At 37.2% G+C, this 27,174-nt stretch overlaps 1 protein-coding gene across 1 annotated transcript in view; it reads right to left on the bottom strand.

The window, feature by feature from the left end:
• Positions 1–27,174, bottom strand: part of HIP1 (huntingtin interacting protein 1) — a 2,554,439-nt gene that overhangs the window by 593,148 nt on the left and 1,934,117 nt on the right. Inside the window, exons 16-17 of the mRNA XM_044054110.1 lie at positions 5,943–6,059; positions 185–286 (exon numbers count right to left, since the gene is read on the bottom strand). Of these exons, the coding sequence (XP_043910045.1) occupies positions 185–286; positions 5,943–6,059 (219 nt within the window). The remainder of the gene's footprint in view (positions 1–184; positions 287–5,942; positions 6,060–27,174) is intronic.

The raw sequence follows: 27,174 nt of genomic DNA, 5'->3' as shown, positions 1-27,174 counted from the left end.
ATCTTAGTTATTTTATTCTGAAGTCAGAGCTAAAATTTGCTGCCATGCCTTGCAAAATGGTGTAGCAGGTAATGTATCAGTACCCGATAATGCTTCTTCACCCACTGAAATTCAATATCTCACTTCTGCATATCAGGTACTAATTAGAAAAGCAATTTCTGAATTTCTTCTACTTCATATTTACCTCTTCAGTGGTGTGCATGACATTTTTCAGAGTTTCCAGTTCCTGCTTACTGCTTGCTAATTGTTTCTGCAAGGTTTCTACTGTGTCATTTTTTGACTGAATCTGTTCAAGAAATCAAACATAGAAAAGTCACTTAAAAGGTCAAGAAAAAATGTCAGCTGCAGTCAGAACGAAAATTTAGTATAATATTTTGTTGCACTGATCCTGCAATATGTACATCTCGCCTACAGCATAGTAGAAAGCTTTACTGCCCAAGCACCACCTCCTCCAAGATCTTATGCGATAACAAAATTCTATACCACATACATAACCAATATCACTAACCCTTTTATATCTGTTTTATATAACCTGCCTCATACTGCACTTTACATATTTATTAGATAAATGTTGATAACAGTTAATATACCACATTTCAAGGTAAAAGATAAAGAAATCTTATATACCACTGTTTAGTATTTCATATTTTACACATCCTGTGAACTCATCTGACTTGAGTAAATATCACAATTTGCTAAAGTTCTAGCCAAGAATCCAAAACATTTACTAATGCTGAAGGACATCGTGTATGGCTTACATTTATTTAGATAATCATTTGTTAACTGAGCAAGTAGGCTGAGCTAAAGGTTGGTTTGCAGCAAGAACCCTAATACACAAATTAGTTCTTGTCAAGAAGTTATATGAAACATTTCTTAGGCCAAAAGCGGCACATAAAACTTCATTCTTAGATTACTGCTATACAATTTATAGAATATAGGTTGAGGCAGACAAGCTTCTTAGAGCATGACAGAGATCTTATAACAGATAATTGTTTTGTGAAGTATCTGATTTATTTTTTAAGTTTCTGTATATCACTGTGAGAATAAGTAAAGAATGTTGTGTCTTTCGGCTTTTCCCGGTTAGGGGTCACCACAGCGGAACTCCGGTCCGCTAATGATTGGCAGTAGATTTTTACGTGCCGAGTTGCCGGCCCTGATGCACAACCTTCAATGAAGGCACGCCCATTCACACATGTCTCCACACAGAAGACGCTCTAGCTGAGAATCGAACAGGACAACGTCTTACTGTGAGGCGACAACGCCAATAAGTAAAGAATGCTGCACAATATTATATGCGAGACCTAATCAATTATCTACACAATGAAAGTATTACCTTGGGATGCTTAGAGATGACTATATTTAAAAAATGTTTTAGTGTACAAAATAAGTCCTGTTTATCAAAGTTTAATTTACTGTATACTACAACTTTAAATCTTTAAGACGATTTACAACTAATAGCACATTATAGAGAATAAGGGTGGCACTGATTATTAGACCTCAAATGCATAATCACAGACTTTTTGTTGCCAATGAACATTGTTTGACTACAGTTTGCTCAGGTACACAAGTCTTCAAGTAACCATTAAGGTTAGATTGACCTTTAATGCTTTACTTTTAAATACCTTTAATAACTTGTCACTTAAGACACAGGCATATGTACATGAGTAGAAAAGAAAGCAAACCATATTAACATTTTTTTTCCATTTACATACATTATATTTCAGATTTTCTTTCTTTATAACTATCATCAGTCTAACATTAAATAAATTGTTGAATTCCTGCCTTCCCTTAAATCTTAGTCTACACCCTGAACATTATTTTCACACATTCTATTTATTTCTATGTAATTTGCTCCTCCCCTTTTTTAACATTCCTCTTCCTGTTCTTTTATCTCTTTTGCAATACTCAATGCTTCAAATACAGATGGTTTACACTTTGATTTCCATTTTCTAGCAACTGATTTTTTGGAAGCAAAGGCAATTAAACTTAACAAGGCCATACCATGTCAAGGCAATTCAGATCCTCTGTCCAAGATCAAAAGAATCATTTTCTTTGCTGCAGTCATTTGTTCACCCAATATTTCTGGCAGAGAATTTTCAAAATCTGTCAACTCATTACACTCCCAAAACGCATTCCCAGTTACCTCTTTCTTCCCCAACACACCTTTGACAAAGTTTGTCTTTAAAACTTGAAATAATTGTTATGATTTCACTATCTTTTCCAATCTTCTTTCTCAAATATAACTGATAGTAGGCACAGTCAGCACACAGATGGTGAATAAAAATGTGCTGATCACTGTGCCTTGGGCTATCCTAGACAATGAGCAATGGTGGAAGTCAGAATCTCCAGTTTTAGAAAAAATACTTTTATTTTTTAGTAAAACAAGGTTTTGTAATATTGCAGCACTGGGGAAGTACCTGATGACCAAAAAACAGGAAGTGTGGTACTGTTGCAAAAGAAGGGTGGAGCAGGAAAAATCCAGAAAGTTACAGGCTTGGTAGCCTAACAGCAATAACGGGACAACTCACAGAGAAATTCAAGACAGTGAGATTTATGATGCATCAGACTGTCCTGCCTAGTTTTCCTCGAGTATCAACAGTCTGTATATCTCAACTTGATTGGGAACTTTTAAAGCTTTGCCTTCCCCTCAGTGTGAAAAGGATGCACAATTCTTTGCAAATGAGATTATCAAAACAATGCTCCATCTTCCATTATGTGCCCTTAATGAGCACAGTGGTGGTCAAGCTGCAAAAACCTTTGGGATTTGCTGACTAGATTGCTGCGGTGTTGACAGTAAAGGTAACATAAAGGTTGTTTCATCCCACCATCTTAGCTACCCTTGAATGGACCTTGGTCATGCAAAATCGGTCCTGTGATTTTCCACACAATTTGTGTTTCTCTTTGCAAGAAGCTTTTTCTAACTGTATTTAAAAGAGGACTTGGTTACACTTTTGCTGAAGACAATGTCTTATGAACCACTAAACAGGGAACTAATCTAAGGGGGCGGCGAAAGCCAACACTTTCTGGCTAGGCTTACAGATGCCCTCGGGCAGATAGCCTAGAACTTACCTATGAAGAATTACCATCCTGTATTGAACCCTTCATTTACCGGAAAGGTTGTCCTATGGAAAGCTGTATTCCCATTTTAAAATCTCATGGTCTTCCTGATCCTTGTTAGTCTGACTTTGATCAAGGCACAACACTAAGATGGCCTTCAAAGTTAGAAATTATTTTCTGGTGATGAGGGGATCACTGGTTTTAGCCCAGTTTGGTCCTGCTTTATTTGCAGCATCTGACAGTGAATCATGGCATTCTTCTTAAAAGCACACTATCCTACAGTTGACTTTCTGACAAATTTCTCATATGGGTCACCTCTCATTTAGCTGACCACTCTCGGCTGATGGTCTTGAGTATAATTTCCCCCACAAGTCATATGTTGCCTTGGAAGCTTCAGTTTTGGCTCCTCTGCTGTTCCCTGTAAACATACCTCCACTGAAAGCTGTCCTGCTATGTAGATGTGCACAATAACAATGATATGATGATGACATATACATTTCTCTCTCCCTCTCTGAGAAATTTATATTTGATTTTAACTTCTGGGAAAACTGATTGGATTCTAAAATAAACTCTCTGAATCAAAGATGAAATAAGCAAAAAAGAAACAAGTCTGGAGGAAATGCTGGTGCATGCCAATTACAGGTTCCCTATTTGCCTCCTTTTATTTTTATGGAGATCACAGGCTGCACTTTGTTTCTCAGGTGAGGAGTCCTGGAGCACTACAACATAATATGCTGATACTGGAGCGCCAGGCATTTGCTGCTAGCTGTTATTAAACCTTTGTTTTTTATTTTTCTTTCTCATAAGCTTTTCCAGAATTAAGCACCATACATATAGGCCTGTCCTGAACACAGTGACTCATGCTTTGGTAATTTCAAGGCTGTACTAACATAATGCTCACATTGCAGGCTCACTGATACTGATCTTTACTGTCTGTAGAGGGGATACAAAAATATAACAGCCAGCAGGGTGTTGACAAACATCACAAAATGAATGCATCACCCTTGTGCTATGGGATTTGTACTAGCTGCCAATTGTGCCTCAATCATTTTGTAAGATCTCAGTTCCTTCTTGCAGGGTTCTATATGATCAAGATCTTCTCTACCTAGAGGAGGACTTGGTTCTTAATTCACTATGGATGATCTCCTGTTAGGGGTTTCAGGGATTAATCCGGAAGCATCTGATTGCTGACAGTTTGCCAGTTAAGCAATGGCTCTGTAGAAGTTGATGCTTTCTTGGCTATAAGCTTATGACACAAAGTCCTTCCTTAGAAGGTCTCGGAAATACTACTTATTCTGGGAAGCTCATCTGAATCCAGGGCAAGACTTCTGGCTATTATACTTATTCTAAATTTGTTTTCACTTAAGTGCAGCTTTCTGTTTTCATGCATGATTTATTGCTTTTATGATGTGGATTTTGTTTCGTACATTTCATAAAGTGCTTAGGTTCAAGAAAAAGAATAAAAAAGTTGAAACTCAGTCCTCCTTTCCTTTTCAGAATTTACAATCCATGAACTCACATACCAGATTTGCTCACTTAAGTTGCTCAGGCACATTTTAATGCATAACAATGCTTATATATGCAATACTACAGATTTCATGTAGTTTTTCCAACACAGAAGCTGTCACAGCCATCACAGCTTGCAATGCTTACCACTACTTGCATCTAAAGTGTTCAGTTGTACCAAATGCTATGCTAAGATGTTCCAAATCTAAAATGGGCTTGACTCAAGTTCAAGTTCAAATTTACTATAATGCTTATTTCCTAAGCACTTTACATCAAACAGTGTAAAATGATGAGTATTACCCAAATGATAACAATAAAACATGCAATAATTTCCTATAGCATTTCTTGCTAAGCCAAACGGGTTTACAAAAAGACAACTTTTAAACTGTGACTGATAATACAATGTTACACAAAGTAAAAAAAAAAACAACGTTAAAATGATTAACTACTATTACAAACTGCTGCTACCGAATTCAAGTAATAGCTGAAATCACAACAGCAATAAAAAACATTTTAAAACAAATTTAAAATCCCCACTTGCTCAGCAAATGTCACAAAAATTAATGCCATGTTGGAGCAATACATAGTCTGATAAACTTCAGTGTCCTATAGTTCAACAAAACAAAAGAAGTGAATCAATAAACAAACCACCAGTTTCCAATAAGATGACATACATCCTTTCTGACCCTCCTTAGATCCATTTCTACTTCCATTACAGCCAGTTTAAGCACAGCTCAGTACACAGACTGAACATTCAGATCTTTCTACCAATCTTCTTCCTATGCTAACAAACCATCAAGAGGGACATCAGCAAAAAACACCAATACACCTTCCTGGTAACAATCATTAGCAGAAAATAAGAAAAGTCAGAGTGAATCCATAACAAAACCAGAAAAATATAGCAGGCTATGCTGTCTGGCAGCCATCCAAATACATTGTTGAGAGCCTAACTCACACCTCAATATAGCTACAAATTAACAAAAAGGTATTCAAAACTTTGGGATTTGGACCTCAGTTTTAAAATAAAATAAAGAAAGAAATTTAAAAATTCTTCTCAAATATGAACCTATTACTATTACTGCCTGAGGCAGGCAGACAGGCAGCTTGAGGAGTATCTTTGCTTGTAATGTTTGTAAATTTTGTCAATGCTTTGAGACAGGCGCAGGCTGTTTTAGATTGGAAACATCTTGATTTTGGGCTCCACTGGATAATTTATATGCAATAATTAAAAGGGTATATTCTTATGTAGTAGATTTCACAAAAAGTAGCCTGTTTTGTATTAACATATGCCTGTGGATTGCATATGACAGAACTCGCTTGTTTCACCGTTTGATGCTTTTTGCTCTAGGATTTGCAGATTTACTCCACAATATACTTACAGCCTCTTGCATCTGTGTTTGTACCCGCAGGAGGCGATCTTCATTCTCCTTCTTCAGTTGCTCTGCATCCCCCTGGGCTTGTCTTGCTATAGTAACCTGCTTTGTGACTTCTGCATTCTAAAAACGAAACAGGAGAAGAACACAAACTTACTGAGTAATATCACTGGGCTCACCTGTTCATCAAAACTACTGTTCATTCCCAGTAGACTAAATAATATAAGGTCAAATATCAGAAAACATTCTGTCATCTAAAATTCATGGAAAAAGTACAGAAACTTGTCATAACAGTGAATGATCCTTATAAAAGGTGATAAAAGGCTAAATTACCATAAGTGCTTGCACCTCAGATACTCTTCTAGCTTAAGTTAGACAAGAAAGTAATAGTGTTTTCCATGTTAAAAACTTGTTCAAAAGGTAAAAATGAAAGTTCGTCTAGTATAAAATTAAGATCCTAAGGAGGAGCCTTCTGTTTTGTTGATGGCAAATGAGAAGTACCCTTTCAAAAAATATTTTATCCGAGATAAGGAGGAATGACAAGACTCTAAGGGCAAGCAAGCAGAAAAGGCCAAAAGATAGAGCTTCACAGGTGAATAGGAAAGGTCAGATTTTAGCAATTCACCTGTGTACTGAAGAATGAATAGAGCTTCGGCCTTAATGGGGTTCTGGTTCCTGTTACGGCACCAACCAGAAAATGTCTTCTACTTAGCAAATTGGATTGTCAAGTAGCAGGTTTCTTAGCCTTCTTTCAAACCTGTTGGAAGCCTCAGAAAAATGGTGATCAAAAATCTATCACTAAAGCAGTCAGATGGAGAGTTTGAAAGGTTGGGTAAAATCACAGATTCCTACACCTATGTAAGTACATGGCCATTTCCATGAAACTTGAGAACCAATGTTGTCTGGGCTAAAAGGGAGTTACTAAGATTATTTTGGAGAGTCCTTTTGGATTCTTAAAATTTCTCCAATTATGAAGGTGAAAGAGGGGGAAAGCCCATGGGAAGGAAAGGGCATCAATATTCCAAGGCTTTTCTGCAAGGAGTCCCATGGCAGATTCTTTTCTACTGTCTGTTGTGAATGCAGGCAAACAGACACCTATTTGGAGAGTTCCCCAAAGATGGATAATCTCCTTCAAGACCCCTGTGTGTAATTTCCATTCATTGAGGGTATGCACTGGATCTGCTTAGAGTATCTGCCACTGTATTCTGCTCTGACAATGGATAGATATACTGTGCTGAACTGCAAGTTCCCATGGATAGTCTGCATAGGGGCTAAGACTTGGTTCCATCTTGTTTGTTTATGTACCACATTACAGTGGTGGTGTTTGTGATTACCAAAAGAGGTCCTGGAGTCCACAAAAGGTTCAGAGTTTGTAACGCATTTATCAGTGTCATTATTTCGTTGATGTTTGTGAACTTTTTCTTGAAATGATGGTCTCAAACTTTAACCTTGATCTCCATGGATATACCCCCAAGCAAAGTCTGAGTTACATACCAGGAAGGGGCAGAGATGGAAAATGAAAACCTGGATTCCAAAGCAATTGTTTATCCTCCATTGAAGTTCACTCTTGACAAAGTTCAGAACAGTGGTTGAAAAGACAGAGGGTGTTAGGTTAATACAGATTTAAGAATCCACTGTATTTTTCCATGTGTAACCTGGCTAGATGTCTCATTAGAATCACGCAGGCCATGAATCCCAAAATCCTGAGATAATCCCTTGCTGTAGTTACTGGCTGTTGAGAAAACAGAAGAAAATGTTCTAGATAAAAGGGTACTTTTTACTGACACACACACACACCATCTTTTGAGAAGTTGTCTAGTAGGCATCCTAGAAATGTTACTCTGTGGGAAAAGAATGAGAGTTGATTTCTCCAGATTGAGGTAAAAAAAACAGGCTCTGAAACAGATTATTGACAGAGGAAAATTCCTGACAGTTTTAAGAATCCACTGTATTTTTTCATGTGTAACCTGGGCTAGATGTCTCATTAGAATCATGCAGGCCATGAATCCCAAAATCCTGAGATAATCCCTTGCTGTAGTTACTGGCTGTTGAGAAAACAGAAGAAAATGTTCTAGATAAAAGGGTACTTTTTACTGACACACACACATACACCATCTTTTGAGAAGTTGTCTAGTAGGCATCCTAGAACTGTTACTATGTGGGAAAAGAATGAGAGTTGATTTCTCCAGATTGAGGTAAAAAAAATAGGCTCTGAAACAGATTATTGACAGAGGAAAATTCCTGACAGTTTTGAATACAGTCTGCAAAATAAGGCAGTCATCCAAGTGGGAAGAGTTGTGAATGCCTTGCAGCCTGAAAAATGCAATTCTATTATGCCTTGGGACAGCATATGGGAAATGATGGGAGAAAAAAGGTTGGTTTGATTTTTGAGGTGAAGGGGAATTTCCGGGTTTGGAGGGAAAGTGTCCCATTTTCATCTCTTCCCAATTTGAATGATTTCTAGCACCCATGAATCCACTGTGAGCTGATTCCAAACTGGAAGATAAAAATGAAGATTCTTTGAAAGGTTTAGATAGTTGCTAGGGTGGGGAGAGGAATGGAAGGGGAGCATAACCAGTCATTTTTCTTAGACTTAAACTGAGGCTAAAATATTGGTACTTTTTTCTTACAGTTTTCCCTGCCAATGCTTCTTAAACTGTTGTTAACATAACAGTTGCTGGGATTGTTTAAATGAATTCCTATACAACAGTCCATGGCTAACAAAGTAATTTGTTAAATTTAGGAAGAAAAATATGCTTAATGTCTTGTAGACAGAAAAAGGACAGGAGTTGAGTAGAAGAATCAAAAGTATGTTGAAAATGAACCAGAGACTGGATTTGGGAAATGGAGATCAACAGTTTCCATTTCTTATAGGTTCATATGTGTTTACTAGTCTAATAATCACAATGGCTTTTTAAGCCTAGCCATGCAGTCCACATTTCTGACAAGTTCTGGTACCCTTGATAAGTGTAAGGAGGAGCTTGGGAGATGAAACGTTCACAAGCAGGGGCCTGGGAGATTAACCACTTACAGGTTGCATGTGTCCATTAGAGACATAGGTTCAAAGTCAGGGATGAAATTCCTGTTCCCCAGCCAATTGTCCAAGTTACATTTGAATTGGGTTAGGGAAGAACTCTGCTTCACAGGGATGGTAAGCCTGTTCCAGAGACGGGATAATCTCTGGGATACATACCTGTCTCTCCAGCAGGTGCAATTTATATCACAGGCAAGGTTTAAGTCTTTAGTACAGGTAATTCTGGTGCTGCTTGTTTTGTGGATATGCAAGGGGTCCATCAGAGTGAGGTATGACAATGCCCTGTATGACAGGCACAGATCACCCCTCAACAGCCTGTAAGAGACAGAATACAGGGACTTCAGGTGCTCTGCATAGGACATTTTACTTATGCCCTGTATTCCTTTAGTGAGGAACCTCTGCAGGTGTTTCATTTTTTCAATATCCCTGGTTAGGTACATACCAAAGGGGGCACTGCACTCAATGATAGGTCCGATGAATGCCAAACAGTGTGGAACAAGGACTTCCTTGGACCTAGATGCATATCTTTATTTATAGGTTGTGGAACATAGACTGATTTCTTCACTGCTGTAGACATGTAATGGTCAAAGGCTAGATTGTTCCTAAGTCCCTGACTACTGGGTCAACTCTAAGGGGTGTGCTGTCAATACAATAGTTACCAGGGATGGATGACTTCCCAAAGGATATTATTATGCATTTCTTGGCATTTAGTTTTAGTCCATGACTCTGACATCAGTTGTTTGTCTGAGTCAGCCCTTCTTGGAAAACATTTGTATCGGTGTGGGATTCTATAACAGCTCTTAACTTGCAATCATCTGCAAATTTAGTCAGGCAGAGACCACTGACATTAGAATTGACTTCAGAGAAGTAAATGCCAAAAAGGAGTAGTTGAAGGACCAGTCCCTGAGGGACTCCACTTGTGACTGGCCTCTTTGCAGAGGCGGACTTCCAAACTCTAACTTCCTGGCTCCTGTATGTGAGCCATTTGGCTATTCAACAGGAGACATATGGATCTGTACCTAACCTCGTGGGTTTGTCAACAATACCCAAGTGGGGTAATGTGTCAAATGCTTTGTTCAGGTCAAGGTAAGCAGTGTGAACCATTCTGCCCTCATCCATTGCTTGCTTTGGTGACCTTCTCAAAGTAGTTCACCAGGTTGAGTAGGCATTACCTGTCCTTGATGAAACCAAACTGGGTTGGGTCCAGTGTCTGGAGGTTTACTACATCATTACTGATCATTTCCATGCTAATTCTTTCCATGGCTTTGCATATAAGACTAGTGAGACTTATAGGTCTGTAGATGCCCACATTTGTGCAGAGAGATGACTGCTGCTGTTCTCCATTCAAGAGGCACAAAGCCTGTTTGGAGGCTACTGTTAAATAACAATTCCAGAGGGCCTGATAAGATCATGTTTCATGCTATTTAGAAGGCATCCTGGGATATTCTCTGGGCCCATTGATGCAGTGTTCTTGGTCTTAGAGCATTAAGGATCTGTTCCCTAGTGATACCACGGGAAGTTATATTTGATGGTACTTCCTGATGTAGGGTTGAGGTGGAAAGAGGGTTAAAGCTGGAGATGAATTTGTTGATCAGTAGGTCTACTATATCTTCTGGCTCAGTGTAGGTAGCTCCATTTACAAAGAGCTCTGCACAACATTGTGTATTGCTTTTGAGGTTGTGGGCATAGCTAAAGAACGTCTTGTGACAATAATTGGCCTGGGAGGCCAAATTTACCTTAAATTTGGCTTTGGTAGACTTTATTTGTGTTGTGTGTTATTTGAGTTGTTTGTTTAGTTTGATGAGACTTTGTCCTGCTGGGTACTGCACCTACTAAATTTTGCCTTGATTTTCTTCCTTCTGTTCTACAGCCTATTGATTTTGTGATCTTTGTTTGCTGCTATTAGTCTATACTGGGTGTGAGGACCTAGTGATTGTGTTTGATTTTGTGATTTTACCTATGTTAATTTGAACATGGAGTGACTCAAGTGCATTGTCCTGTTCGACCAACCTTGAGGTATATTTATTTTTGATGTAAATCGAGCCATCTCCACCTTTAGTCCCTGTCTGTGTAGTAGCTGGACTAAATGTGTGGAAGGCATTATAAGCTTGCACTGTTGGTGTTTTTCTCTGGTGCTTTAGGGTTTAGGAAGGTTACATTTAAATGCCTCAGCATATGTGGGTCTATATGTCTGTTTTCAAATTGCATGCGATGGGTGCAGTGTGTACACTACTGACAATCTTACTGACATTAGTACTTTTATGTGAGAACTTTGCCTCTAGCGACATTGTGTAACTACATCTCTTACATACCATATCAGCTTGTTAAATCTCTTCAAAATTTCAGCTGATTGAGAGTCAGGTAATACCCTCTTATCAACAGGAGCATTATGAATATGAGACTTCACATCTTCTGGAAGGTTTTAGAATCTTACCCAAGCATACATGCACATCACAGATTCAGTTGTTGCAGGCCTAGAGACTGTATCTCCAGCATCATAAGAGCAGTGGCATGTGTGACTAAAGAAATTATGGGCAGTAATGAGGACGTAATGTCTAAAGCAAGTAATTCTGTAGCAGCCTTATTCCTATCAGAAAAGGATGCCAGAAGATTGAGGACTTCCAATATGGCTGCACACTGAGTAACAGCTTAATTTCAGCTCTCCCAGTGTGAAAACAGAAACTCAGAAAAGAAAGCCAGTGAATTTGCTTTTTATGGGTAAATGTCAGTTACTGGCTAGTTAGTGCACTGACTGGATGCCAACAACAAAGTTTTTCACAGAACTAGATGGAAAAATGCAAAAATCAGAGGTCGAAATGAAGAAAAGGCTGTCTGACTATGAGACTGCCCAAAAAGAGATGTTTCAAAAAATGGTGGAATTAGAGGACAGAGAATGTAGGGAAAACCTGAAACTTTCTGCTGTAGTACAATCTGGAAGGAACACACTGTACTGATTTTATGAAAGTATAAATAAGCAACTGGACTGGTATTCCACTGCAGGAGTTGTTAATGAAAAGGGCACATCATGTGTATGCTCCAAACCTGGCCATGAGAAAGCAGCCAAGACCTTTATTAGTAAAAATGCAATCCTACCAGCAGAAAAAGTTTATTCTGACAAAATGATGGCAGAAGAACAAGGTACTAAAAGTTGGCAACAGTACAGTGTTTGTGGATAATAATTACTCACTGTGAATCAGGTAGAAGAGGAGTAAATTTATTCTGGCAATCACAGACACAGGTGCTATATATTAGAGCTGCTGTATCCAGCTGTCTTCAGAATATTTTTTTTCCTGGAGGATCAAAGTCATTTTTGATTTTGTTAAACAGAAGGGAATTCTAATTCTTATTCTTCTGATAAAGCTCATACAGAGACTATACCAGTGAAATCTTTTCTAATGTTCCAAAGGAAAATGCTTGATAGACAGAAAAAAGAATAGGAGTTGACTAGAAGAACCAGGAGTACATAGGAAATGAACCAGAGGCTGGATCAGGGAGTTTGAGATTAACTGGAAGAGAACCAGCAACTCGGAAGTTAGTGACTAAAGTTGGGATTACAAAGCATCAATGACCTTTGTAAAATAAGAGGAAACAAGAAAACCTGGAAATACTGAACTTTTTTGACTTTGTTAAACATGTAGAAAACTCCAAAGCATAGGTCCTACTTCATTTCATTAATGTTTGTAAGAACATTAGGGGCAGGTGAATAGGAAGGAAAGAGGAAACTAGAAGTAAAACAAATTTTGTTCTTAACAGTATTTTTTTTTATAAAACACAACATACACTGCATACTATAAAATAAAGCTTTTTTCAGTTTTTTTCTGTGTACAATAGGTGTACTAAAGTAAACAGGTGTTCCTCTTTTCCCAGTCTTTCTTCTTGTTCAGTTTTAAGGAATGTAGGTAGGGTAATGTTAAAAGAGAAGAAAGCCTGAACAAAAGAGCATGTTGTAAGTAAAAACAGATATGCTTTTTCTTACTTTTTCTTAGGGGAATGACTGGATTAAGGCCCTTGGCTTGATCTAATAATAAGTTGTAAAGGCAAACAAGTAAATAAAAGAATACTGAATATAATGAAAAGGTTTCCTCTAGCAAATAAACGGTCATAGTGCAACAAGAGAAGCTTGTACAGGAAGACAACTGTGTATCTTCTTCTCATGTTTCTATGGAGGCAATCTGGTAAGGGTGTAATAAAACAATACTTTCTTTCAATGGTTAGAGCATCATGTTTTCTGAAAGCATTCAAGTTATCTACATCTCGGAGAGGAATAAAGATGATACAGAAACAGACAATAGTGTAAGTAGAAGCATAGGCTATACCATCCATCTTAGCATGGATAAACTTTACTATAGGTTAATTCAAGCCTGTAAGTGTGGCTGTTAGTCTGGGACAACTGTTCCTATTAGAACTATATTGTTTGAAGATGTACATAGTTTTGTGTGCTTGAATTAAGTTAATAGGTTTTGTGGTTGTTCTGGAGTGTGTTTTTTTTTCTTTGAGGGTTTTCATTAAAACAAGAAGCATTGTAAGATACGACAGGAAACAGCTGTATAAAAGGTCAACCTGCCAAACATTAGTGTATGCATGTAACACTAAAGCTGAAACTAGGCATTTAAAAACAAGCTGTTATACATAACAGGTGGGAATAACTTATAATGACAATACTTTCTATATTATCTTTAAATGTGAATGGTCTCATAGATAAATACAAAAAGAAAGACTAGTGAACTACATTAAAAATTAAACAGTGCAAACAGCTATATTACAAGAGAAACATTTGGAGAGAACTGAACAAAGTGATAAAGAAAGGACATCAGGATCGTTATTAAAAGGGAAGTACTTATATTAACTGCGAGAGGGGCTCCAATAGTGATAGAAGAGGAAAAACGATAATAATTGCAGATTTGTAGTACTAACGGGCTACTAGCAAGGGAGGAGGATTGAGCTAGCATGTATTTATATTCCACCTAAAACTGCTACAATGGAGCTTAAGAAAATTCTAGAAGAAATAATCGGCTTTCAGCAGGGAATATTATTTATAGATGCAGAATGAAATTTATTTTTCAACAGTGAGAGTGTATCTGAGGGGCCTACAATGGGAAATATAATAAAAGGGGGTATATGTTTGAAGAAATTTATGAAAATACTTGGAATGGAATATGTGAATTCAGTAGTACAAGTTCAGGGAGAATTTACATATTATTCTCGAAGGTACAAAAACTAGGCTAGGCTAGCCAAAAATTATAATTCACAGGAACATGTTCGATTAACTGAAAGTTTTGCTATGCATCCAACTATTTCAGATCACATGCCAATAACTAAAATAAAAATTGCAGGGCAATGAAATAAAAATGAGACACTGGTGCTTACCCATCTACCTGTTAAAAAGAGAGGAATTTAAGGATGGGTAGTGGAAATTATTCAGGAGTTATTAGGGAAGATAGAAATTTCTTTTGAAAATACAGCTCGGGAGTGGAAAAGTGAAGTTTAAAAATAGGGTGGAAATAAAAGAAAAGGAGATATGGTTAAGAAGTAACAAGAACTATTTAGTATTGCAGAATACGGGGAAATCTCACAGAAGAAGAGGCGCAAATGCGGAGTGCTAAAGAGAAGATAAGGGACTACCTCGATAATATGCATGCGTTTTAACAAGTTTTTTTTTTTTTTTTGATAACTCCAGAGCACAAAAGCTTTTATTACAATGGCTCAGGCAACAGGAAGGAGAAAAAGTTGTTGCCAAGCTTAGGGAGCCTATAGTAAAGAAAATAACCAGAGCTCCTGTATTTGAAATATTTTGGACATTTTATGAAAATCTGTATAAAGCAGGGAAATGTAGAAATCAAGAGAAAGTACAAATAGAAATGTGTACGGAAGAATTAAATATACCAAGATTAGAGGTAGTTGAGGCTTAAATACTAACAGGACTGGAAGAGATGAAATAAAAATGGTAATTTATACCCAGTCTACAGAAACATCTCCAGGAGTAGATGGCACCCCTGTAGAAGTCTTGAAGCTAGGAGGAAAGAACATGATAAACATCTGGAAGGTTTTGTTTAACGGTATTTTAAAAGGAAGAGAAGCACTAACATCCTGGAAAAAAACAGTGGTGGCTGTAATATCTGAAGATGGTAAAGACCCATCAGATCCAGCTTCATATAGGCCCATTTCATTTCTAAACTATGATTACAAAGTGTCTATGTCTACAATGGGTAAAAGAATAGCAAAGGTGATCCCAAAATTGACAAATATGGACTAATGTGGTTTTGCAGAGGGGAAGCAAACATTTTTCAACATTAACAGAACAATGATGATCCAGACGGAAGCAGAATGTAAGAAAATACGACTGTTGTTGGTGGGTCTTGAGGCAAGGAAACCACTGACAGAGCAAGCTAAGATTTTATGAGTAGGGCAATGGAGGTGAAAATAAGTGTGTGTGTGTGTGTGTGTGTGTGTGTGTGTGTGTGTGTGTGTGTGTGTGTGTGTAAGTTTTGTTTGAGCACAGGGACCAGGCAGGGATGCCCTCCTTTCCTTTTGTTAACTGCATTATATTTAGATCCACTGACAAAGAAAATAAGGGACTCAGAAATTCAAGGATATAACTGGCATGGTAATCAAGAAAAGTTGGCTTTATTTGCAGATGATATCATTTAATACCGGACAAAACCAGAACATGGCATGTTAGTGTTGTGGAACATTATGAGACAGTTTCAAGTCTATTTAGGATACAAAATTAATGAAGACAAAACAAAGCCAATAGCCATACACTTCGTACCCACATGCAAACTGGTTGAGCAATGCCTACATTTACGGGACCATGATAAAATGAAGTACTTAAGAGTATGAACTAAAAGGATTCTGTTACAGCAGCTAAGGATATGTGGGAAGAGAAAAAAAAACAAAGGATAATACAAAAATATGAGAAACTGGATGCTCTGTTTTATGGACATGGATAGCAAAATACAAGCAGTGAAAATGTTTTTAGTCTGTTTAGTCTTATACATGTCAGACATATTTTTATCAACCAGAGAAGATGTGGGTAGAAATTAATAAAGAGTTGAAGGATTAATCTGGGAAGGGAAGGGAAGAAGGCTAGAGGCAAGTGGGATAAGCTGATTCTCTGAATAAAATAAGGTAGGTTGGGATTATCTGATTTGAAGGATGTGTCACAGCTACACAGTTAAGGCTGCTATACACAGCACAAGCAGAAAGCTATAATTCAAAGTGGAAAGAAATGATGAAGAAACACAGAGTAAACTCACAAACAGAGACTGAGATTCTGGATGTAGATCCTTAAGGAGAACAATAGCCATACAGATTATTATATTCATAAAGTAGTAGAAAGTATTCTAAGAAGTAAATCTACATGGAAATGGACAAAGACGATTTTGCTGATAAGGATTGCTGCAATTTTGGGTATAGAAAACAAGCAAGAGGAGTCTGGAATTTACTACAGAAAACTGGCAATGGAACCAAGGTGTTGGGAGCAAATAATTAGAGAGTGAAAGGTAATGGAATAGGAAGAGGTCAAGAATTCATCTGGACTGCAGGCTAGAGATTGCCTTTCTTATCAAGGATTGATATCAGAGTACAAAGAGAAAGACATAGAGGATCCTAAGTGAAAGACCAGCACTAGTGGAGTTTTTGTAGAAACTAGAACAGAAGCTGCTGTTAAAAAGAGATAATTAGTAGTGCATATAAAATATTGCGTGATAATTATAGGAATCAATCAGAGGAGGTTAGAAATGATTGTGAAAAAAGACTGGCTAAGAAATTCACAAAGAAATAATGGGAGGATATATGTATGGCTCCCATATATGCAACTAGTCTAGAAGGTTTAGGATCTTTCCTTGAAAGTGTTTGCATAGGTATTTTTATACCCCAGTCAGACTCCAAATATTGTTTTCCTCAGGTAGAAGCAAATGTTGGAAGTGTGATTAAGAAAGAAATAATTGGGAACATATTTTTTGGAAGTGTAATGAGTTGGAAGACTTTAAAAATTCCCTGCAGACTACTCTGTCAGAAATAGTGGATGAGCAAAACTGTGCAACTAAGGAAATTATATTTTTGAGTTGTGATACAGAATCGGAATTGCTAAGACACAAGTAAAGCCTTGTTGAGTTAATTCTCATGGCTGCCAAAAAAGGCAGTGACTAGAAAACAGAAATCAAAGTCTAAACCGAATGTACTACAAATTGTGAATACAGTAATGCAGAAAAAAGAAGTGGAAGTGGAATCTTTAGAAAAGGGTATGAGGAAACTGCACAGAAAATAGAAAAATGGGAATTATGAGAACAAATTATGCAGAATAATGTTTTTTTGGGGGGAATGAGGTCTAAGGGAAGGCAGGAAATGAATGAGCCTGATTCTGACTCCAAGGAATCAGGTGAAGAAAGTTGGGAAGCATAACTCAACTCAATTTCTCTAAGTTAGACTGAGAATCACTATCAGAAGGAGACTGCTTCCTTTTCAAATGGGAAAACAGGCTGGTGAGGACTTAGACCTACTGTAAAGTATTTAATTTCTTCCCAGATTCTTTTGAAGAAGAGGCTGTAGGAGGAGTAAAACTGTTTACCTTCAAACTCTTTTTCCTTAGCAGTATCTAAAGAGAAACTCTGACTAGACACCAATATAAAAACCTTGACATGGGTGTCTAATGCCTCTTCCCCGACTAGCACTTGCAAGATGCCATCTGATCCTTCAAACATAACTAAGCATGGTTCTTTCTTCTCAGAAGCAGGTGTAATTCCAGCCTCTGAGAAAATCAGTGGATCCAGGTTAAAAAGTATATAAAATAAATGTACATCTCAATATACAATTGTATTTCTATAAAATACAGCCCCCCATCCTGAGGGAAACATTTTAATTTTAACCTCATCTATGAATATTAGAGAATTTTCCTGAAGCCAGAAATCATAAATATCAGTACAATATACCTTCAAGTAGCTCAAGGTTTAAATTTTATCAGCAAATACTATTGCCCAGTAGAGATTCAAGAAGCAACTATCTCTACATTATTCAAAAAATGCTGCTGTTCTTGAATGTGCAGAACTGTCAAATTCTCTGTCTTGCCAGCAAAAGTCTTTTCACATGTTAGCATATTATTCAAGGCTACAAAAAACCCCAGAGAAGTAATATGGTAGACATAACTCTAAAATCATATAATGGACATCAGGGCAGTTAATTACTTAGTTTAATGCTGATTCTATTTGGAGCTAGTTTTTCAGTTTGAAACTACAGCCCAGTCACTGCATACCACCTACACAGAATTCCATTTCCTCCACATTCTAGATGGCAGACCAGTAATTAATCAAGTCATTATAAACATATCCAGCAGTGAAGTACCACTGAAACAGCCATCTAACAAATTAGAAACTTCTCTAACTAAAGAAAATAATAATCAATAGGCATTTGTACAAGACTACATCCATCAGGCTAAACATTAAATAAAAGCTAGGATGAGACACTTGACACCCAGACTCCCAAGTAGGCAGCCTCTTCAAAATACATGGGTCCATTATGAATAATCACATTTTGTTTGACTTGCAATTATGACAGTGCAAAATATCTAAAACCTTGGGAGGTCATTAGTCAAAACAGCAACACTCCCAAAGTTTACAAAACACAAAAAGCATTTTTTTTTTTTTTTGCAGATGGCAAGTCCCCCTTGTAACCCCCCCCCCCATTTTATATGGAGGCAAGCCTCTATGGCCTCTTGAACTATAAGTTTTTGTGTGAGCACATATCCCATGTCAAGATCATGGGGAAATGATCATGTATAATGTGAGCAAAAATGTCCAACAGGGTGGATGCTATGAAGGAAATAATAGACTACTAAGGGTGCTGTGATTCACAACTCTGCAGGTGATATGCCTGTCCACCCCTGGAAGATCCGTTACTTCCTTCATCACACCACCGTATCAGACTTTACGGCACTTACACAATGGGCTATCTTTTAAACTTCTTTGTATTAGTTTTATTTTATCAGTATACACTTGTCAAAGGAAAAAACTTCAAAGACCAATTCACGTTAGGTTCAAGCAAGGCACCCTTTATTACTTGCAGCAAGGAGACAAAGCATGTAGGCACAAGGTTTGTCTCAATTACTGGTGATTAGTATGTTATTCTTATACAGTTCTCTTCCTGTCACACAAAAAATGTTACTATTCTATTGCTGACGTAGTTAGACACAGCTTTCTGTATGTTCTACAGAAAATGTTACTAGACTTATTGCTGACCAAGTTAAATTATCTGCTGTTTTGCAAACATTTTGAGAAAAACAACCTGGCCTTGGGCTTATTTTAGTCCATTTCAACTTTTCAATTCTTCAATTGTACTGTTCTAATACATGTGTTACATTTTGTCTAGATTCAAGGTACATTTCTAGCTTTGGTACAAGTAATGCTGACTATGGTTTAAACTTTCAAGCATCTATTGTTTTCTTTATCAATGCTTCTAGCAGCTGCATGTTTTCTCATGGCATAAGCAGAAATGAATATCTCTTTGTTAAGTTTCATGACATTAGCAGAAATGAAATGTCTCTTGTTATTTTCATGACATTAGCAGAAATGAAATGCTTCTTGTTAAGTTTCTAATAGCTGTGCAGATTCATGCAGTGTGAACAGAATAAATGTATTAACCCTTTTAAAGCTCGAATGCACTAAGCATGCATATTACTATTACACATTTTTTATATATTTGATGTAAAATGGCTCCACTGCCTACTAATTCAAATTTGCAAATACCTCTTCTGCCTAATCTTTCAAATTAGCCGTAGCATACATAACTGTAGTTGGAAACAGTATTTTAAAACCAGACTATAACCTATGTAAAGATTTAATGTATACAGAAAAGCACATGCACTCAAATTGCACCCAACAATTACATCTACTTTCTTGACTGAAAACATTTTAGATGTCTAATTGGGATCAAATGAAGGGAAAAAATGTGCAGCAAGGCACTGCAACCCCCCCACTATACCACTCAGCCATGCCTCTCAACCTCTTAGCAAAAGAAAGCTGGACAAAGTCCAAAATAATGGGGGAGCAAAGGCACAAAGATAGGGACAAATGTTAAATACTGCTGTTATAAACTATGACAGTTGCTAGAATATGTGTTAGCATGTATTTGTGAAAGAATATGAAGTCAAACTCGGGAGGCTGTGGAGATGCAGCTGTTAGTGTTGTCGCCTCACAGCAAGAGGTTTTCCGGTTCGATTCTCGGCTGGGGTGCCTTCTCTGTAGAGTCTCTACATATCCTCCCATACAGTCTCGTGGGTTTCCTCCAGGTGCTTTTGTTTCCACCCACATTCCAAAGACATGTAAGTAGGTGGACTGGATAGTCTAAAATGGCCATAGGTGTGAGTGTGCGTGAATGAGTGGTATGGACGAACTACCACATCAGGGCTAGCCACCCGGTGGTGCAAACCTTGGCTTGAGATGATTGTCACTGTTAAAAGTGACACCCCGACCCCATGTGCAAAAGGTGAAAAAAGGGGTTAAGGATGGATGAAGACTGAAGTCTGAAACTCAATAGATGTCTTTATTTTGTGACTTTAATCCTCATTAATTTGCTCAATCACAAATTTTATAAGGAAAAGACCAAAAATATGAGGTACAAATATGGACATTCTGCAAAATTCTGGACAGTTGAGAAGTATGTGCTCAACTTCTGTTATGTCCCTTAAAAATGTGTGATTTTGTAGAAATTACTGTCAGTCAATAAAGCCAGATATTACCGTTACATGGTCCTTATTGTTATATTGCTGACTGAAAGTTATGATGCAATGGCTTTTTCAACACAGAAGTGGACAATAAAGAACAAAAGAAAAATTGAATTAAGTAAAAAAAAAATGTATATATATATATATATATATATATATATATATATATATATATATATATATATATATATATATATATATATATATATATATATATATATATATATATATATAAATATGGATGATATATATATATAGATATAGATAAATGCACTCGCACATATTGTGTGTATGTGTGTGTGTATATATATATATATATATATATATACACACACATATATATTGTGTATGTGTATATATATATATATATATATATATATATATATATACACACACACACACACACACTGCTTCTCTTGTTTAGCTGCTACACATACACCAAAAGCAAAGGCATACACTGAATTTAAAGGCAGAATGGCTTTGAGGGGAAAATTCCACTGTGGTGAATTCGGTTTCATTCTGCCATTTGATGCTGTGATTGAGCAACTAAATTGGCACAAAATTAATTACCACGATCATTTTATTCTGGAGTACATGACAGGTGCAGCATCACTGTCAAAGGAACACTATAATTTGCTGCACAGGCTTTGTCACTGTGCAGCTTATTCAGACCTTCTAGTCATTCACACACTGTCCTCCTGCTCTGGTACTGAAGTAATATATTGTATTTGTGCATGCAGGCAAGCTAACACAGCCAGAAGTAGATGACAATGAAGATGCAGGCACACACATTAATATTAATGATGGGATAACAGAAACTGTCATACACATACTTGATTAATTGCCTGAATCCTAGTTTTCCCTCAGTTGATCAGATTCCACTTTCTAAGGAGAAGGTTGCTCCTACGGTCAAGCCTCATATCTGCATAGGTTAAACAATGTTGGAAATGATGCTACAGAGTTAAGGCTCATATACATAAGACAAGAAAAAGGTTATAAATCGAAATGAAAAGGGATGACGATGAAAGGGGAAGGTTTAATAAACAAGGAAAGAGTTGGATTCTGGATGTAAGTCTTTAAGGAGGGTAACAACAGTACAAAATATAACATTCACAAAACAGTAAAAAGCGCTCTAAAAACTAAGCTAAAAAAGGAATGGTGAAAGGAGATTTTTACCAAGAGGGATGAGTGCAAGTACGGGTTATAAAAATAGATAAGGGGGCTGGAATTTTCTGGAGAAAATTATCAAAGGCTCTAATGTATTGGGAACAAATAACTAGTCAAAGAAAGGCAATTGAGTAGGATGAGGCCAGAAGTTTGGACAGCAGGTTATAGACTGCCTTTTCCTATCAGGGTGTGATAATAAAGGATAGGCAAAAAGAAAGTGAAAGACCAGCTAGTAGAGCTTTTAGTCGAGTTTAGAACAGAAGCTCCTTTTAAAAAGGTGGTAATTAATAGGACATATATAATACTGCATGATAAAGTACAGTTGTGTAAGTAAATTTACCACAACAGTAGATGTTCTAATAGATCACCATTGCAACAGCCTAAGCTATTACAGTTGTATCCTGCCGAGGATATGATCAATTGGCCAGCTTTTCAAAGCACCTTCCATATGCTCTAACTGCTTCAGCAAAGCTCCATAAAGAAGCAACAGCCCTGAAAGGAAAATAAAAATGTATTTGTTTAACATTTGTTTACCAGGAAAGTCCAACTTGGAATGAAGTCAGTTTTCAGCGGAGGCCCAGGGAGAAACACTCCAGACATGTCTTTTGTAACGTGGGAGGAAACCAGAGCACTGAAGGAAACCCACACAAACGCAAGGAGGACATGCAGACTCCACACAGAAGGCACCCCAGCTGAGAATTGAACCGGGGAACCTTTTACTGTGAGGCAAGAACGCTACCGCTGCACCACTGCTCTGTCCATGATAAAACAAAAGTAACTATATACAAAAGAATATACACATCTACACTTTGACAGTAGGAAGAAAGAAAAAAAAAACAAATAAGGGGCTGGAAGGAGGGGACAGCCATCAGAAGCCAGAGCAATATGTAAATGTATTTTGTGTTAAAAACCTCAGATTAGACTAATGAGCTGGCCTCAAATGGAAAAAAAAAGTCAACTTCTCAAATGCAATATTTAGATCCCAAAGAGGAGCCACCTGTTTTTGGTTCCCTATTAGATGAACGAACGCTTAAAATGTCGAGTACGTCATGCTCGACAGCTTTTAAGTGAATGTTTAAGCAAAACCTCAGAATGTCAAAACAAGGAGTTTCAAAAAGTTATAGTTGGCCAGCCATCAGGAAGCCAATGGCTGATGTCAGAACGTTCACCTTGTCTAGCCGTTCTTACAGTCCTCCACTGTGATGCAGTCACGACATTCACCCTGTGTAATGTTATGACAGTCCTCCAGTGGTGCGATCTTGGAGTTGGTATATTTAAGTAGGATGTGTGGAGGGCACAGCACCCAACTTTATTTTCTTTATCGATTTGCTTTTTTTGGGGGGGAGGTTTTAATGATGGACAGTGCATTTTAGTAATCAACCATTGGCTTCCCGATGGCTGGCCAACTATAACTTTTCGAAAACCTTTGTTTCAAAATTCTGGGGTTTCACTTAGATGAATGTTCATTTAAAAGCCGTTGAGCATGTCGTACTTGACATTTTAAGCATTCATTCATCTAATATAGATCCCTGTTTTCTAGGTGGACAAAGCTGACCAATTTGGGAATAGGAAGACATGAGGGCATCCAAGGGTGGGCAAGCAGAAATAGTTGACATAAATCTAAATCTTAACAGCAAAATACATGAAACATCAGAGGACAATAACTTAAAAGAAATAATCAAGAGCCAAACTCAGCCAAGCATTAAAAGGGTTTTGGTCTTGGAACAGCACAAACTAGAAAATCTTTCCACTTAGTCATATATGATTTTTTAAGCTTTTTGAGTACTTGCTGCAAGTTCTTAAAAAAGGTGTCTAAAAGATAGCAAAATTCTATTATACAACCAGTCAGTTGAAGAGTATACAGGTTGGTATGTATAAAAAAGCATGTCTTATTTAAGTAAATCCAATCTGTGAGGAATTTGTAGTGTTTGTCCTTCGCCAGTTGCAAAAGAAGGGAGAACCATTGTTGCCTGGGCCAAAGGTCGTCACTACTATTATAGTTGGGGAGTCCTTCTGGATCTTTAGAAAAATCTGGCAAATCAGTGGAAAGGGTAGAAAAGTATACGGGAGCATTCTAGTTCATGGAAACGAGAAAGCATCTGTCTTCCAGCCTGTTTGCCCAGAATCCTGGAACAGAATATATTTATATGACTACTCTGAGAGGAGGCAAACAGATCTACTTGAGGTGTTACACCCAGTTAGATCCTAGAAACCCCTCAGGTGCAATTTTCAATCATGAGGGTCTGTCTTGGTCCTGCTTAGCTTGTCTGCAACAATATTTTGCTCTGACAGAATGCAACAAGCCTAATAAGTCAATTGAGCTTAGTCGCTAACTCCTAGACTATCACAGCAAGTCTGCAAAGGGAAAGGGGACAAGATCTGGTACCTCATCGTTTATGTACGACACCACTGTGGTGTTATCTGTGAAAACTTGCTTAGGTCCTAGAGAACACAGACAATTTAAGGATTTCAAAGCATTTATGAATGCCAACATCTCTTTGATATTTGCGTGCTTTTTTCTGTCCTGACCGTTTGTCAGACCTTGCACTTTCATATCTTTAAAAACTGTTACCCACTGCAGGTCTGAATGTGTTGTAACAGACCAAAGAGAAGGCATGAGGGTGAATGGGAGGCCTGGATCCTGAGATAACTGATGTACCCACCAAATAATTTCCCTCTTTACAAACCCCAGTACAGAGAACTGGAAAAAATAAAAGTAGTAGAAGCAGAGTCCAGTCTGACCCAAAGTATCATTAAGGTTTTCTCATGTGAAGTCTGACAAAGGGGATCATAAGAATGACAAGAATCACAGAAATTGTATCCAAAAATCCTGAGAAGTTCATTGGCAGATACAAGAGTTTGAGTGGAAAAACTAACGAAGATCTTTTGGTACATCTCTACTTTGTCTGGAGGAAGAAAAGCTCTTCCTAGGTCAGAATCTAGCATACAACCCAGGAAAAATTATTCTGTGCAAAGGGATGTGATAAGATTTCTGTGAGTTTACTTGAAACCCCAAACTGAGTAGGAGATTCTGAACCCTGCTAAGGCTCCCGGCACAAAAAAAAAAAAAAGGACAAGACAAAAGACTATGGATGCTAAGGAGAAAAGTCATACTAGAAATATATTTAAAAACAAGAGTCAGATTGTTTTAACACATTAAACTCTTAATTTTAAATACAGTTCTAGTAAGGCTCCTGACAACCAGAAGATTTTGCAAATAAGACAAGTGTCCAAATGTGGAAAAAGGTGAATGCCTTAATGTCTGCAATAAGCAATTTCTACAGCCAGACACTTTGTAAATACTACTGGAGCTGAAGATCCAAAGGTAAAACAGGGAACTGACTGCGTAAGCCAAACATTTAAGAAATGTCTAAAATAGCTGCCAAAAGGAATACGATGGTAGGCATCTTTTTAAGTACAGTTTACCATGAAGACTACTTCAGGGATACATAGTAACAGAGTCATAAGGGATAACATTTGGAACTTTGGAATCTTGGCAAAAAGATTGAGAGAGGACAGGTCCTTGAATAATCTCTTTGCTCATACAGCAGGGAGGCACTGGTTCTATGACCTCCTGAGATAGTATTTGCTCCAGACTGGAGAAAACATGGATATATGGTTTGCTGGGCAAGGCAGAATCCTCTAGAAAGGGAGGAAGCACTCTGACTGTTAAGTGTACCCCTACTGAATGCCTTTCAGAACTCATCTGTCTGAAATGATCTGGTGCCACAGACACAGATGAAGAATCACAGAGAATGAAAGACTGTCAGGATGACGATGAGGATGGGGGTTGGATGAAGATGCAAATAGTCATTCTGACACTGTGGACTGTCATATTCCTCTTCTTTTTTGTAGCCTCTATGACACTGTATTTGAAAAAGGGAGATGAGGTTGAAGGAAACTTTAGAAAAAAAAAATACTTGCCTAAAAAAAGAAAGTCTGGATAGTTTGGGTCATCACTATTCAGAATAAAATGTAAAAGCAGAAAGCAACTGTTCCATGGTTAGAGCTGAGAAAGAAGTCTCAACAATGGGTAGGATAGTCTGAAAGAGTCTGTAAATTTATTTGAAGTAAAAAGTTGATTTAAGGTAATAAAACATACTGACAGTCCCCCAAAAGCACAAAGTCTTGGTCTTGGCACACTGAAACTGTAAAATCAATGTAAAGTATGTGTAAAATTCTGTTGTTTGACAGTGTTCACAAAAGCATTCTTACATTAAAAAAGACTTAGAATAAATGCCAGTCCCATAAAATGACTTTTCTGTCAGAAAAACAAATTATAAAATCTACGACTAGTAATCCACATTTGAGATCAAGATATTTAATTTGTGTGTATATAAGAACAGTTAACAAAACGGTTAACATGTACGGTTAAGCATTTTTGGAAGAGAGACGTCTTCAGAACCATTGAATACAGACACTAAATCTTTCATCCAATAAAAACAGTAAGTCACGCACACACCCCAAAAAATAAACCAATCATTTACAATAAAAATCACTTGTTAATCAATCCCAAGTACAAAAGTCAACCAATGAGAAAATAAATCAAAGAAACTTCCTCAATGACATTAAATAACAGGGCAGAACTTCTCGTCCAATAAGAACAATGAGTCACACATACCTCTGAAAGATGAACCAATCAGGTACAATACAAATCACTCACTGACCAATTATGAACTATGAAAAATAAACCAATCTGAACTTTTTCATATCTTAGTCACCAAGAACTAAACCAATCAAAGAAAGTAAATATTTTTCTGAAGACCAATTGAAATAGCGAATGAGTGACCATAAAAAAAAATTAACAATATACATGGAATAAGTGTTAAAATTAGCTCCATACAAATTATTTTAAATGTTAGAAGCTCGATATTTCAGTTCCCTACTAACAGAGATCCTATTGTTCAAGCCTGGATTGTTTAACTTACATAATGATGAACGAGACTTATTCAACAGTATCAACTATGATCCCAATATTAGATGTACGAAGCCTAGGTGGTGGCTTATCATCATGGACAATTTGGACTATTCTGGCAGAATGATTACTTTTCTCAGTGATATTACCACCTACATGACTGTCTATTAATGAAATGAATATTGCACACAGTGCTTATTAATATCTCTTTAGATGAACTGCTTGCAGTTAACACTATTTCACTCAATTTATCTGATTTTTTTAAAGGTTCCTCATTCCATTATTCCCAAAATATATGGGATTCCAAAAATACATCCTAACATTAAAGATCCACCTAACTGTCCGACTGTTTCTGCTGCAGGTTCAATCATGAACCATTAGCGAAATATGTGGATCTCAAGTTGAA

This window comes from Protopterus annectens, chromosome 13.part0 (genome assembly GCF_019279795.1).
Source record: "Protopterus annectens isolate FY-2018-M chromosome 13.part0, PAN1.0, whole genome shotgun sequence".
Taxonomy (NCBI): domain Eukaryota; kingdom Metazoa; phylum Chordata; order Ceratodontiformes; family Protopteridae; genus Protopterus; species Protopterus annectens.
Note: the sequence above shows the minus strand (reverse complement) of the source record. Positions and strands in the feature narration are given on the sequence as shown.